We start from the raw sequence: 15,912 nt of genomic DNA, 5'->3' as shown, positions 1-15,912 counted from the left end.
AAAGGAATCCTGGCCCAGAATTTTAATTTCGGTGCATTGCTACTTAGTATTAGTAATTATTCTGCCCCTACTCGTTATGCTGCGAGTAGGGGGCATGTCTACTAAACAGTGAGCAGCCTGTGGCTGCTTAGTGTTGTAAAAAAATAAAGAACCCCCCCCATAAATGGCCCCATGGTGTGGCATCTATTAACTAGCGGGGGGACATAGTGCACTGCGAATGGAGGCTATTCAACTAAACACAGGGTACATAGGGTCCCCCTTAGCCCCCACCCGCCGCTTATGGGTGGGGGCCCTAAAAGACAAATGAGGGAGGATTTTTTTTTTTTTTTTTTAACAACAGTGAGCTGCCACAGGCTCCTCACTGTATAGTCGACATGCCCCTACTCACAGCATAGCAAGTAAGGGCATTTGGAAGACCTTCCTAAGCCCCTCATAAAGTGAGGCAGGACAAAGGGGTTTTAGGAAGTGGCCGGGAGCACAGCTCCCTGTCCCTTCTATTTTTACATATTACAAGGATGGAGTTGCGCCGGTAGCTCCCTCCTTGCAATAAACTGAGCGAACGAACAAACCAACACCAATATTCGGACAATAGCGAATGCCCACGTGTTTAACAGGGCATGCACGGAAATTTCACCGCACTATCTAGTGTGGGCAGATGATGTATCCCACAGGGACTTCATCTGTCCACACAAAGATGGCGGCGCCCAGGACGTAGGTCCGGGCACGAAATGAAGATAAAAAAATAGGTAATATGGGGGGGAGGGGGGAGCACTAGAGGCATTTGGGGGTGAGTAGGGGGACAATTAGATGTAGTTGAGTCGGGAGTGGGGTTAAAAACAACAACTGGATTCGGCCATGATAGTGCTGCTTTTCAGAGCAGTTTAAACTATAGCAGCTCTTCTGTGTGATGGGACCAGATGGGCTAGACTTTGCTCTTAATGTGCATTAGTAAACCTTGTGTGCCCATGACCCTGCATCTGGCTCACCAGTTGTCCTTTCTTGCACCACTTTTGCTAGGTACTAACCACTGCATACCAGGTACATTCCACAAGACTTGCCATTTTGGAGATGATCTGATCTAGTTGTCTAGCCATCACTATTTGGTCCTTGTCATAGTCATTCAGATCTTTTCGCTTGCCCATTTTTCTACTTCGAAAACATGACATTCAAGAAATGACTGTTCACTTGCTTCCTAATTTATCCCACATCTTGACAGGTGCCTTTATAAACGATATAACCAATGTTATTCAATTCACATGTCAGTAGTTTTAAAGGACCACTATAAGCACCCAGACCACTTCAGCTTAATGAAGTGGTCTGGGTGCCTGGTCCAGCTAGGATTAACCCTTTTTTCTATAAACATAGCCGTTTCAGAGAAACGGCTATGTTTATATTAGGGTTAATCCAGCCTCTAGTGGCTGTCTCATTGACAGCCGCTAGAGGCGCTTGCGTGCTTCTCACTGTGAAAATCACAGTGAGAAGACGCCAGCGTCCATAGGAAAGCATTGTAAATGCTTTCCTATGAGACTGGCTGAATGCGCGCGCGGCTCTTGTCGCGCATGCGCATTCAGCCGAGGAGGAGGAGAGTTTCCTGCCCGGCGCTGGAGAAAGAGGTAAGTTTAACCCCTTCCTCTCCATCCAGCCCGGCGGGAGGGGGACCCCTCAGGGCACTATAGTGCCAGGAAAACGAGTATGTTTTCCTGGCACTATAGTGGTCCTTTAACCCCTTAAGGACACATGACGTGTGTGACATGTCATGATTCCCTTTTATTCCAGAAGTTTGGTCCTTAAGGGGTTAATGTTGTGTCTGATCAGTGTATACATATGAACTTTGTATAGAATGACATTACTTACATCCAGAGAGGTTAGCTTTTGAACCTGATCCACTATCAGTGAACGAAGGGGGGAGATCACTATGGTAACTCCAGGGGATACACAGCCTGGCAGCTGGTAACATAGACTCTTCCCACCACCTGGAATAAGGACAGCGTGTCACATAATAGTAAAAAACTCTGTGCATTGCTGGTTAGAAAGTCAGGAGCTCATTCAAGTGCTGTGTTTGTAAAAAAAAAAAAAATCATCAACATTCTAGCAAAGCAGATGTCAGATAGGTCTACTTGGCATGAGAAATACTGATACTTTAGACAATTATTTCAGCCCCTGATAGGCTTCATCAGAAAAGTACAGTTGAAATATCTATACGTACAGTGAGCAAGGCATACGCTTCCCTTTAGACTATGATAAAATTATATAGTATAATCCCCTCACATGGGGTGGGGTGGGGTATTTGCTGTGCTATTCAACAGCAGGTGAAAGGAGCCTTCTTTAACATGCCAAGATCTCATTTTCTGAATGAGCATACGCTAAGTTTTTTTTTTTTGTCCAAATTCTAAAGTGGTAGCCCAAGCAACTTGCCTGTCATTACAATTTAGTTATCCTGACACAAAATAATTTCAATTTAAAGAGTGGAGCCCCTACCAAGAGCTTGGTGCAATGACAGGGCTTTTTGCTGACCTTTATGATGTGGAAAAATTATCTCTGCTAGAGTCACAAAACAGCTATTTTTGCCTTAGTTTCCATTTGCATAAATTCTGAGTCTTGTGACTCATGCACAGTCCTCCCACAGTCTCCCTCTATTTCAAAGTGTGTGTGTTGATTGTGTATCGTGTGTGCTGACTGCATATGATGTGTGTGTGGTTTGTGCTGGCTGAATGTGACGTGTTTGTTGTGTGTGGTTGTGATACACATATACCCTGGACACAATGCATGTGTAGCCTGTCCCAAACTCTTTCTGTCCATTAACAGCATGTTGGCTGCCAGGTTATGATTAGACCTGAGCATTAGGAGGAGCAGTTGCCACCAGTGAGCTGCAGCCAGTCCTGGTAAGGCATTGCTGTGTGGTCCAGTCTGGCTCTCCTAATGGTAGAGATACACCCCTGCCAGGCACAAATTCCCTTAAGGCAGCCCTGCTAAAAGAATAAAAACAAAATCTTCCTGCCCGGCCCCCAGAACTGCATTTGATTGTGCATTCAGCCTTCTACCATGAATCTTAGAATCATAGGGAGATCAGTTGTTCCCAGTTCAGTCTCCATAAGAAGACATGCTTTAATGTTCTGAGATTTGATTGCATACCATTAGTTGCTTTTTGTGTGCTTTAGATTCTGTCTATATATTATTTGAAACAATCTCCAGTGTTCTATTTGCCTTATCTCATATTTCCTTCTTTATTGTTTGATGCTGTGGTACCACCAAATTGAATATGCTACTATTGGTAGCCAGTAATAAGAGGAAATGTGTATGTGTTTTTGGAGATTAAGAAAGTAGAATGAAAACCACAGGGAGGTGAGCTATTTAAATGTTTCCTTTCCAGCCATAACTGAAATAAATGAAGTAGGAACCCAGCTGTCCATGATGCCATGGATTATATTAAGAAAATTAAAAATTACAACAAGTACAAATAAATGTATTTTACTCATTAAAGGAACACTATAGAGTTAGGAACAGAAGCGTGTATTCCTGACCCTATAGTGTTAAAATAACTATTTAGGTCCCCCCTTAAATATAGAAAAACACACCTTATTTCCAACGCTGCGAAGGTCAGCCGGTGCAGGCTCTGCCCCCAATCCGCCTCCTTCTATCACAATCAAAATGGATGATCTCAGCCAATCACAATGCTTTCCCATAGGAAAGCATTGAATTGGCTAAGATAGTCAATTCTGATGATCTCAGCCAAAGGGCAGACCCAAATGTCATCCTGGCCAATAAGCATCGCCTCATAAAAATTCACTGAATCAATGTCTCTCAAGGAGGAACTTCTGTGCCTCCATGCAGAGCGTGGAGATGCTGAATGTCAGTGGTGCACAGTGTGCAGCACTGTCCCAGGAAGCACCTCTAGTGAACGTCTGAGGAGTGCCCACTAGATGTGTTTCTAGGCTGTAATGTAAACACTGCATTTTCTCTGAAAAGACAGTGCTTACAACAAAAGGCCTGCAGGGACTGACTATATTCATAAGAACATCTACATTAAGCTGTAGTTGTTCTGGTGACTATAGTATCTATTTAATTTAGACATAGCCAATATACCATACAGCAGAATGACCAAAGTATTCACTATTCTTTTGTGAGAGACATCAGAACAGTTTTGACATATAGAAGATTGCTTACCTGTCGGCATAAGAATAAAGCAATCCTCTCCACACAAACACGCATTGATGGCCTCAAGCTGGTTAGTACGGAAACGATGCAACCCAAATTTCTTGTGGAAAATCTTCATCATTTCCTTGGAATGAGGAAAGTTGAATCCTTTAAAACGTTCATGAGCCGAGTTCTTCACTTCTGTCTTTAGTAGAGAATCTAATGAAAAGATTAAACACAACGTGCTAATTGTTAGCCTAAGTGTAAATCACAATAGCACCTCAGGCGACATATATTTTACCCCTATGGAAGAAATATTTCTGTATATTCATATATTCAAATATTCATATATTCAAATATATTCAAATTAAATGAAGGAATCACATTCTCTGTATTTATTTGCATTCTAGGGTAACAAGCTAAAGTTGCATTATGCGTAGAGCTACTACTTAAGATCCTACTAGAGTACAGACAAATATATTAGACCGTTTATTACAACTCTTATTGGCAGATACAGATATAAATAGGAACCCCTTAGAAAAGCTTTATCTGTACTCTAATAAATCAGTCAAAGCATTCCACAATGATGCTGGCCGATCTTCATTTCAGGGCTTCCCTCATCTGTGCCAAATTGAATGGTGATTAACCACTATTCTAATTTTGCCAGTTCAAACCTCTTGGGTGAAGGTTTAATTCTTGAAATTACTGACTCAGTCACTTATTCTTCCATGATCAATAAGATGTATTTGAATAAGTTGGGCAGTTATAGATACAGCAGATTAGATAAACAGAGCAATAAAAAATTACCTCATGTCACAAAACCTTGGTTAGACTGAAATTTAGTTACAAGGCAGTTCAGTGCAGCATGCTGAATTTGCAGTCATAGATGTCAATTTTCAGACATCTTAGCCCTGTGACAATGGCAGTATCTTTCTGGAAACATTCATCAGACAAATGTTTACCAGTGTTATTGTTACTTGCATCACTTCAAATGCAATTTCTTTTGTATTGAGGAAAAGAGTGGTAATAAATAGGCAGTTGAAGGCGTTCACTAGTCATGCCAAGTTACACGTTCTGTGGTTTTGTACAAGCATTTTGTGAACCAGTGGTTGTACTTTATAGTCAAATTATGGCCTATCTTTGGTTTTGCATGATGAGTGCACAGGGTGGATTTGATTACAATCAAGTCAATTTAAATCACTAGTCAGTAAGACCTGATTTAAATCATGATTGTTAAACCTAAAGACTCATTATTGCTGGCTGTTATTTTAATATTTGCAACCAGATAAATTCATATTTAGAATAATATCTTTTCAGATTAGTTTAACAGGAATATTATTTATGTTATTATTTATATAGTGCCAACAAATTCTGCAGCGCTTTCCACTGGGTGGACGAACAAACATGTAGTTGTAACCAGATAAGTTTGACGCACAGGAATAGAGGGGTTGAGGGCCCTGCTCAATGAGCTTACATGCTAGAGGGAGTGGAGTAAAGTGACACAAAAGGTAAGGATAATATTAGACTAATGACAGTTGCAAGAGAAGAATCAGTCGGGAGATATTAACAGTTTAATTGATACACTTTTATGAAGAAGTGGGTTTTTAATGATTTTTTGAAGGAGTGGAGACTGGGTGAGCAGCTAATGGAAGAGGGTAGTGAGTTCCACAGGAATGGTGCAGCTCTCGAGAAGTCTTGAAGGCAAGCATCAGAGGTGGGAGTACAGACAGAAGATAGACATAAGTCTTCAGTAGAGCGTAAGGGCCTAGACGGGACATACTTGTGTATTAGGGAGGATAGACAGGTGTGAGTAGCGTTACGTAGAGATTTGAAAGCAAGAAACAGAATTTTAAATTGAGCCCTATATCTTACAGTAAGCCATTGTAGGGACTGACAGAAGGGTGAGGCGTGGCAGGTGCGGGCGGACAGGAAAACAAGCCCTGCCGCCGCATTCATTATTGACTGTAACGGCGCAAGTTGGGAGAACGTAAGACCACTGAGAAGCGGATTACAGTAATCTAGGCGAGAATGGATAGTGGAATAGACCAGCACTGTAATCGCATCTGGCGTTAAGTAGGTTTGGATGCGCGCAATGTTTTTGAGATGGAAGCGGCAGGATTTTGCCATAGACTGAACATGAGGTGTGAAGGAGAGGTCGAAGTCAAAGAGAACACCTAGGCAGCTAGCCTGCGTGGTGGAGCTGATGGTAGCACCGTTGACTTGGGGGGTTGGGGGAGGAGACAGATACAGGAGTAGCAACACTTGAGGGAGGAAAGACCAGAATTTCAGGCAAGGATTGCAGTCCAAAAGGAATCAATATTGATATATCTTTTGCAGATGGGGAACTTTGCTTTAGTCATATTAGGAGAGGCCAGACAAATGGCACTCAGGTGACCCAGGTAAGTGTCACACCGTTTGAAAAATGGGGAAGGTGGGGAGCTTAGGGGTAAATTATGAAAGCTCACAATTTAAGAGAGAGAGCTATTCATTATCACTACCCGATCTATCAATTAGAAACATCAGGTGCAAATTGCATTTATAGTGGCTATAGCACAATTGTACTAGGATTTGTTAGATTATACGCACAATACACTCTTTAAATAAAATTATCCATAAATAGATATCATCCATCTGTTAAGCGGGCTAGTATGGAAGTGGAGGAAAAAACAAACAAAGCCTAAGGCTTTTGATATCTTCTACGATGATGCCAACAACAATTCAACAGATTGTGTATTTACACTGAACTACAGAAAATATTAGTGAACTTTTGTGTGTACTATACACACACAAAAAGATCCAGGGATACTCATAATTTATATCATGAGCACTAGACATTGCAATTTTACACTATTTGGCTCATCTTTTAAGAAAATCTGTGCATTTGTTAGCAGTCCTAATAGTATAACCTATACATGATTTATATATATATATATATATATACACACCGTATATACTCGAGTATAAGCAGAGTTTTTCAGCACATTTTTTGTGCTGAAAAAAACCAACTCGGCTTATACTCGAGTCAATAGTCTGTATAATGGCAATTTACATTGCCATAATACAGACTGGGGGAGAGGGGGGGCTGTCAGAGCTGTAACTTACCTTTCCTGCAGCTCCTGTCAGCTCTCTCCTCCTCCGCGCCGTCCATTCAGCACCTCGGTCAGCTCCCAGTGTAAATCTCGCGAGACTTACAGTGTGAGCTGACAGAAGAGCTGACCGGACGGCGCGGAGGAGGAGAGAGCTGACAGGAGCTGCAGGAAAGGTAAGTTACAGCTCTGACAGCCCCCCTCCCCCCAACTGAACTGCCAATGACACTGGACCACCAGGGAATGAGAGCCCCCCTCCCTGCCATATATCAAGCAGGGAGGGGGGACGAAAAAAAAATATATAATAATAATTAAATAAAAAAATAATAATTAAAAAAAATAACAATCTAACAAAAAAAATAAAAATAATAATTAATAAAATAAATAAATAATATAACAAAAAAAGATTCAAATAATAAAATAACAATAATCAAAGTGCCCACCCCCCAACACATACACAAACACACACTGCATTCATACACACACTGCACTCATACACACACACTGCATTCATACACACACTGCTCTCATACACACACACTGCACTCATACACACACACGCACTGCACTCATACACACACACGCACTGCACTCACACACACACACGCACTGCACTCACACACGCACTGCACTCACACACGCACTGCACTCACACACGCACTGCACTCACACACGCACTGCACTCACACACGCACTGCACTCATACGCACACACTGCATTCATTATATACACACACTGTAAATAAATATTCTATTAATATTCGGTAATTTTTTTATGATCTAATTTTATTTAGAAATTTACCAGTAGCTGCTGCATTTCCCACCCTAGTCTTATACTCGAGTCAATAAGTTTTCCCAGTTTTTGGGGGTAAAATTAGGGGCCTCGGCTTATATTCGGGTCGGCTTATACTCGAGTATATACGGTATATATATATATATATATGTATGTATAGGTATAGGTTAATATGATTTCTTTCTAAAGAAACAAAATGAAGGCAAAATAATTTTTTAACAAACACATTTTATGTTTCCCTTTATCTGGTTGGTGTACCTGCCACTAAATCATATCACTGCTGTTGCTGGTTATTAAAATAATGATATGAAATATAGAATACCTAGACCTGAAAACTGACCTGAAAGTCTGGAGAGGGAAGGTGTGTCCAAAGGTTTTACAGATAAAGTTCCAGGCTTGTTTATTGTATCTGCTTGTGCCTTTTTTATTGGAGGGTGCTGTGAAGCAAGAGCATGACCAGCAGGAGTTGCTGTTGAGCTTTCTATGCATAGGACATCTTCATCAAAGTCTTCAATGTCAAAGTTATCAATATCAAAATCAAGTTCACAATTGTCTAGTGGTTGTAAGGGGGAAATGGCTGGTCTTGCACGTGTTCCAATGCTGCTCGGTTTCTCATTTATTGGTGTCATACATGTGTTATCACGGAGATCAAAATCTGGGAATTTGAAGGAATCCTTTGTTCTGACATCTCCAGCTTGGAAGGAGATGGATGTCTCACATTGCTTTGGATGAGAAGTATTGACTTGTCCAACTTTGTTTTTGCTTGGCTGGCTTGTGGAGAAGAACTTAAATAGCTGCCCTACTGTTCCCTTTGATGAACTGTCTTTATGAATACTGGACAACGAAACTGAAGTGTCTGAAGAGACCTTACATTTTGGGGATGATGGATAGGAGCTTTCTACAGCAGGAGATTTAAAAACAGAATCAGCTGACGACAAAAGAAGTTTCCTGTAGAAATGAGAAGAAGTATATGATTAAAAGGAGTAAGAAAAAAAAAAAAAAAAGGAAAATGTTACGATGCTGGGAAAAAGGATCACAAAATAAATCATTGAGTAATAGGAATTTTTAAAAATACTTCAAAATTTAGAAAACAAAATTGTTTCCAAATTCTTGTTTTTATTATACAAATAAAATTAGAAATACATTGCACGAGAATAAAATAGTATGGGAAAATACAAATCTTTATGTTTGCTAGCAATGTATAAATGGAATTACAAGGTATTTTAATGAGCTAATTAAGCTTTTTGTTTTTTTCATGACATGTTATCTTTAAAACAAACATGTTCTGATTCACTTTGACTTTTGGCAATAAAATGTATTATACACACCGTTTATCCCTCTGTTTCTGCAGATTCTTTCCACAAGAAAGAGCACTCATTTCTGATAGTGAAATTGTATCAACTAGGTCACATATCTCCAACATCACAGCCCAGAGTTGAGGAGAAACATTGTGCCGAACTGAAAGAGAGGCAAAAAACATATCATGTTATTATGTTAATAGAATCTGCTTCATGCCTACTTCTTCAGCAGAAATGTTTTCAGCAGTATCCAGGAGTTAAAGGAACACTATAGGGTCACCATCTAGCCTCTTGCCAAAATATAGTAAAATCTTACTATTATTCTAGTCTGCCGTTGCTGGCTCTGCCCCTGACTGCTTCTGAAACTGCCTGCTGTCATTATAAGAAGTGGTGGTCTGAGCCAATCACAATGCTTCCCCATAAGATTGGCTGAGACTGTCAAGGAGGCAGATCAGGGGCAGAGCCAGCACAAGCCAAACACAGCCCTGGCCAACCAGCATCTCCTCATAGATGCATTGAATCAATGTATATCTATGAGGACCTCTAGCAGCCATCTGAGGACTGGCCAGTGGAGTTATCACTAGGCTGTAATGTAAACACTACATTATCTCTGAAAAGACAGTGTTCACAGCAAAAAGCCTGAAGGCAATGATTATACTCACCAGAACAAAATGTAGTAAGCTACAGTTGTTCTGGTGACTATAGTGTCACTTAAAGCTTCTTTATCAATGTCATGTGCAGACTACATTTTTGTTAATAAATATCTCATTATTGCAACTACCAAAATAGAAGCAAGAGAGTGGAAACGTTAATGAAGAACCACTTGTCTTTTCTTTTTCTGGGGGAGTAGCACTGGGAATGTAATCCATTTCCTGTCTTACCTTGAAAAGTGCTGTGGCCATGTTCTTTCTGTTGATCTACTACATGCATAGTATCAGAAGACACTGTCTTTTTCTTTAGTGTACTACGGGAGAAAAACAGAAAACTAAATATACATACACATACAAGTACTTGCAAAGTTACCAGATAATCAAACACCTCCGTAATATATTTTACCAAGGATGATAATGATTCAAATACACCTTCTCTATGTGTCTGCTGTGTTATTCATGCTTGAAAACATGCTCATAGCATTTCAACTCACATAGTTTTGTTAGAGCTATTTAAACTTGTTAATTTGCTTACCCAATACAAACAGGGGGAGATGACACAAGAGTGTGTGTGGGAGATGGTGGAACAACATCAGCTTCGCAATCATCATCTGCAACAAATACTTGTGCCAATTCCTCTGGACTACACTCATCTGTAACAGTAGAGGGATCATGCTCCAAGCATCCTGAAAATGAACACATTAACAAAATTACTACTTTTAGAGGATAGGATGTCAAATGAATCCACAGTATGTTTCACTAAATTGAACATCACTATATAGCTTTTATTACGAAGCCAGGATGAAGGATTAAGACTAACAAGAATGCTGCAGGATTTTTGGTAGACTTTCGTTTCACAATATCACAAACATGGCAATGTGTTAACCCTTATGAATCTTTATCAATCTTGATAAATGGCACATTTCAGATGTCAGTCATTAATAAAGTCCCAGGACAAAATGTTGCTATAACCTGGTAAAGAAATGTCTAAAAATCTTAAAACGTGACTGCTGCATACTCTTTATTAATAAACATATCAGCTTAAGGTATGAAAATATAAGAATTTGTGGGGCGTGGCCTGAAGTCCGACCAGCATGGACGTGTGAGTCCCGAGCTAGCCCGCCAGCATACCTCAATGGGCCGCACGAAGAGAACGGAGACCCAGCAGACCCCCAGGGCAGCACCGCCATTGGGACCGATGGACGGGTTCCTTCAAACCCCGCAGGGACCGAGCCGCAAGGCGCACGGATCCAAGATGGCGCCCGTCTCCCCAGCTTCCTCCTGCTCGGAGCCCGAACAGCCTACCGTGGCTGATATCGGGGCAGAAATCAGGAGACTGGCAGCCAATATGGTCACAAAGACCGACCTGCAATCCCTGACTGCCATACTCACAGCTTCCCTCACGTCCGCGGTCACGGCACTGCGCACAGATATGGAGGCACAGGGAGGCCGCATCCAGGCCTTAGAAACCCAGGCCCAAGAAGCACAGCGCCAAACATCAGCTGCAGACACAGCCCTGACAAGGCAGGGTAGCATACTACTAGCACTGCGCAGACAAGTGGAGGACCTTGATAACCGGGGTGCCGGAAGGTGAGGGGACGGAAAATGTGGAGGAGCTGCTCACTGCGCTCTTCCTCCAAATTCTGGGGACAAACACACCGCCAGACATACGCTTCGAGCGGGCACACAGGGCCCTGAGACCCAGGATCAGGGATGGGGACCCCAGAGACATTGTCTGCTGCTTACACTCATTTCCCCTTAAAGAACGCATAATGCAGAGGGCCAGGACCCGGCCCACATGGCGATATCAGGAGGCGGAGGTCTCCCTGTACAACGACCTCTCCCCTACCACGTTAGAAGCCAGACGTGCCCTCAGACCTATTACTACAGCACTGAGGGAACGCAATATCCCATACAAATGGGGCTTCCCGTTGAGCATCCAAGTGAGACACCAAAACGAATGGGTCGCTGCACGCTGGCCGGACGAAATACCGCGCTTTCTCCAAAGGCTGGACCTCCCGCCCATAGCAGTACCGGACTGGATACTGGAGCCGCTAGACCGGGAACCCAGGACCCAGAGGCAACCACGGAACACGCGGAGGGGCCCCAGAGAGAACCGGACGCACGATGCGCCCCCACACCTATCCAACCCGGAGGAATAGCCGTACCCCGATGACACCGACCTCGGCACTACGACGCTGCTCGAGAACCGGTGGTTTGGATACGAATAGTTGCCCACAGCATTTCTTCACTGCTCACAACTTCCTGATCCAAGGCGAACATTTCACCGGGTTTGTTGGGGTGAACACACACCTTGTGACCTCCACGTTTTGGGGTGGGGACCGGGAGGGATGTAACATATTATTGATCACAGGGAATGGAACCAATGGTCCCTGATTTGAAAGGCCTGCCTGCCCATGCTTACTACCACCCTATACCACCTTTCCACAGCTTATGGCCCAAGGGGGTGGCACCTACACAGGACTATTTTGGGAGGTGGGAAAGCTTGTGATAGCTACATGGGAAGCCCTCCAGGGCTGAAGAATCAAGGGCCGGCTCACCTGGCTCAACCTATTGCCATTCCTCCACTATGCCAGCTCAGGAGACTGACCCGGTGATACACAACCTTGTCGACAGAGACATCACAAGCAGGAGGACTCGTACCAACAGGTTCAGGGGGGGACGGTGAACAATGTGTAGACAAAGCATTATGGGTCTGTGAGTGGAACGGGCGGGAGGGCGAAACACACAAGAATGTATAACTGTGCATGGGGAGTACCATAGAGCCAGCAGTACCCGCCTTTTCCCCAGGCCCTGCCCAATACCCTGTGGACAACACGACATACACGGCACACCGAGACACCATCCTACCCATGCTCCCGACCCCAAACCTAGACTCCCTGACCGAGACTGAATATGACACCCCTGACCACTACTTTGATTAGATGCGCTAAGTTACCCAAATCTCCCAACCGACTACGCTCAATTACAATACTGATAGCCGCTGGTGACCCTAGATAGGGCCCACTGATTACACTAACACGGGCAAAAGACATTCAAACGCTCTCATGGTGGTGGCACACCCGTTGGGTAATCTTGGACTCATGCACCTAAAAGACATCTAGACAACACATCCTTATTTGGTAATAAAAAACAAGGACACAACCACTAACCCCCGACAAGTTCGCGTGAACAAACCCAAACCACGGGGTGTCGGTAGTTGGAGGCCCGTTGGACACCTCCTGACAGGCCCGACTGCCAGCTGCTGCCGTGGTCACGTGAACCAGCCCTCCCAGGAGGGACTACCGACACCCATCTTTCGGTGCCATAACAGTCTCCCTCTGGGGACGGGTAACTCATCTCTACCTATTACCCCCCCCCCCCCGCCTGCGCAGTCGTGCAGACGGGGATCTCTTCCTACCCCAACTTAACCCCATATCTATACCCTGCTTCGTCCTCCCTACGACTCTGACCCAGCTTCCCCGCGATTACCCCCCCCCCCCAATGCCATAGTGCCCACGGAACTCACACGGGGACGGGGTACAACTCGGGGGGCAGACTTCGCCTGGAAGTGCGAACAAGCCGTAGAAGGCCACAGCAGACCACTCACGCACACCACAAATGGCATACGTACCGTATCCTTTCCGTGTTACGACTATGAACTGCAGAGGCTTAAATATCCCGGAGCGCAGATCGCAGCTTCTTCGGGAACTATCCTCTAGACACATTTTGATTGCTTTCCTACAGGAAACACAATTTAAGGAAGGACATGCTCCTCAGCTGAAAAGCAAACACTATCCCAACGCGGCCCATAGCAATCATCCGACTGCTCGTAGGGCAGGTGTGGCGGTCCTCCTCCATGCTAAACTACAGTTCCGGGAAACGGAACGGATGGTCGACCTTAACGGCAGATACCTGTGTTCCTTAAGGGCGATATACAGGATCGTAGATACACATTCGCGATGATCTATGTGCCGAATACCAACCAATCACACTACATACGCAAAACTCTCTCCAGACTCTCCTCATTCACAGAGGGCACGTTGATAGTTGGCAGGGACTTCAATGTACCCCTCATCCCCTTAACGGACTCATCCATGGGACACAGCTGTATCTCCCAAGGAGCCCTCCGAAGTATACAGAAATCACTTAAGAACCTCAGGCTAGTGGACTGCTGGCACGCAATGCACCCAGCGGACAGGGAATATACCCACTACTCCGTGATACATAAGCGCTACGCGAGGATCGATTATATCTTTCTCCAATAGGAACACCTCGACGCCATCCAAAAAGTAGACATTGGATCGGCAAGCTGGTCAGACCATGGACCTGTGACCCTACAAATGGACTCCCCCAGGGTACGCCCATCCACTTGGACATGGAGGCTTCAAGACTCTCTGCTTTTAGGAACAGATCACCGAGGAACTTCCTATTTCACATTAAACGCCACGGACGAACTATCCGCGACAACGATATGGGAAGCCCACAAAAGTGTGCTCAGAGGCACGCTGATGCACTTAGCCTCTAAAAAGAAAAGGGAATCCCGAGGACATATGACGGAACTATTAACACGCATAAATACCCTTGAACTACAAAACAAACGCTCCCACCTCGAAGAGACATATAAGGAATTACTGGAAGCCCGAAGATCACTGCATACCCACATAACTCGATACTACAGTTCCCTACAACGCTCGAAGGCCTTCTTTTACCAACATGCCAACAAAGGGGGGAGGCTGTTGGCCAGAATGCTTAAGGGACCTCAGAGCATGACCCAGGTCCATAAACTACGAACATCAGATGGCACGACCACGCAATTCCCGGATAAAATAGCGTCCGAATTTCGCTCGTTCTACGCCTCGCTGTATAACATCCCTAGACCGACACTCCCGGAGGAGATGGCAATCAGACGGGACAGAATAAGGAACTACATTGCATCACACGTGGGGACACGACTGCAGCAAGGTGAATCAGAGATGTTGGATACACCGATCATGGAAGCAGAAGTGGCGGGAGCGATCAAGGCCGCCAAAACGGGCCGTGCACCGGGCCCTGATGGCTTTACCTTGGACTACTATAAGAAATTCCGAACCATATTGCTCCAGAATCTTACCAACGCGTTCAACTCTCTGGTAAACGGCGCCCAGTTTCGACACGAGTCCCTGGCGGCAACTATAACGGTCCTCCTGAAACCGGGGAAGGATCCCGAATTATGCAGCAGCTACAGACCAATCTCACTGCTGAATGTAGATGTGAAGCTTTTTACCAAAATCCTTCCGCCAGAATTGGGAGAATACTCCCAACACTGGTCCACCCAGACCAGACGGAGTTCATCCCCGGGAAGGGAGGCAAGGGACAGCACCCCTAGAGTACAGTCCATACATCACCTGGTGAAGAGGTCTAATGATAAGCTCCTACTATTGTCAACGAATGCGGAAAAAGCATTCGACCGGGTCGACTGGACGTTCCTTATGGCCACGCTTCAAGAAATGGGCTTCGGGGAGAACATGATTCAATGGATTGATGCGCTATACCGATGCCCCAACGCGAAGGTGAAAGTGAACGGAGCACTTACCGACTCCTTCCCGATTCACAACGGGACGAGACAGGGATGCCCACTCTCCCCCTTGCTCTTTGCCCTGGCCCTTGAACCGTTCCTAGAGGTAGTGCGCAATTCAGAAAACATCCCGGGCTTCAAAAATGGTAATACAGCACACAAGGTAGCTGCATACGCAGATGATCTTCTATTTTTTATCACGGACCCGGAAGTGACGATGCCCCACCTAGTCACCATGATCGCAACCTATGGAAAGGTCTCGGGATTCAAACTGAACATGAATAAATGCGAAGTACTCAACATCAACGTACCGACAGCCCAAGCAAACGCATTGAAAAAACAGTTCCCATTCCGATGGTGCGCAAACCACATGCGATACCTAGGCATAGCACTAA

The 15,912-nt window shown here is 44.4% G+C and overlaps 1 protein-coding gene across 1 annotated transcript in view; it reads right to left on the bottom strand.

The window, feature by feature from the left end:
* The window catches only part of BLM (BLM RecQ like helicase), a 47,646-nt gene that overhangs the window by 24,309 nt on the left and 7,425 nt on the right, over positions 1 to 15,912 (bottom strand). Inside the window, exons 4-9 of the mRNA XM_063448696.1 lie at positions 10,496 to 10,646; positions 10,192 to 10,274; positions 9,341 to 9,470; positions 8,353 to 8,960; positions 4,165 to 4,353; positions 1,855 to 1,973 (exon numbers count right to left, since the gene is read on the bottom strand). Coding sequence (XP_063304766.1) covers positions 1,855 to 1,973; positions 4,165 to 4,353; positions 8,353 to 8,960; positions 9,341 to 9,470; positions 10,192 to 10,274; positions 10,496 to 10,646 — 1,280 coding nt within the window. The remainder of the gene's footprint in view (positions 1 to 1,854; positions 1,974 to 4,164; positions 4,354 to 8,352; positions 8,961 to 9,340; positions 9,471 to 10,191; positions 10,275 to 10,495; positions 10,647 to 15,912) is intronic.

The sequence above is a fragment of the Pelobates fuscus genome, chromosome 3, assembly GCF_036172605.1.
Source record: "Pelobates fuscus isolate aPelFus1 chromosome 3, aPelFus1.pri, whole genome shotgun sequence".
Lineage (NCBI taxonomy): Eukaryota > Metazoa > Chordata > Amphibia > Anura > Pelobatidae > Pelobates > Pelobates fuscus.
Note: the sequence above shows the minus strand (reverse complement) of the source record. Positions and strands in the feature narration are given on the sequence as shown.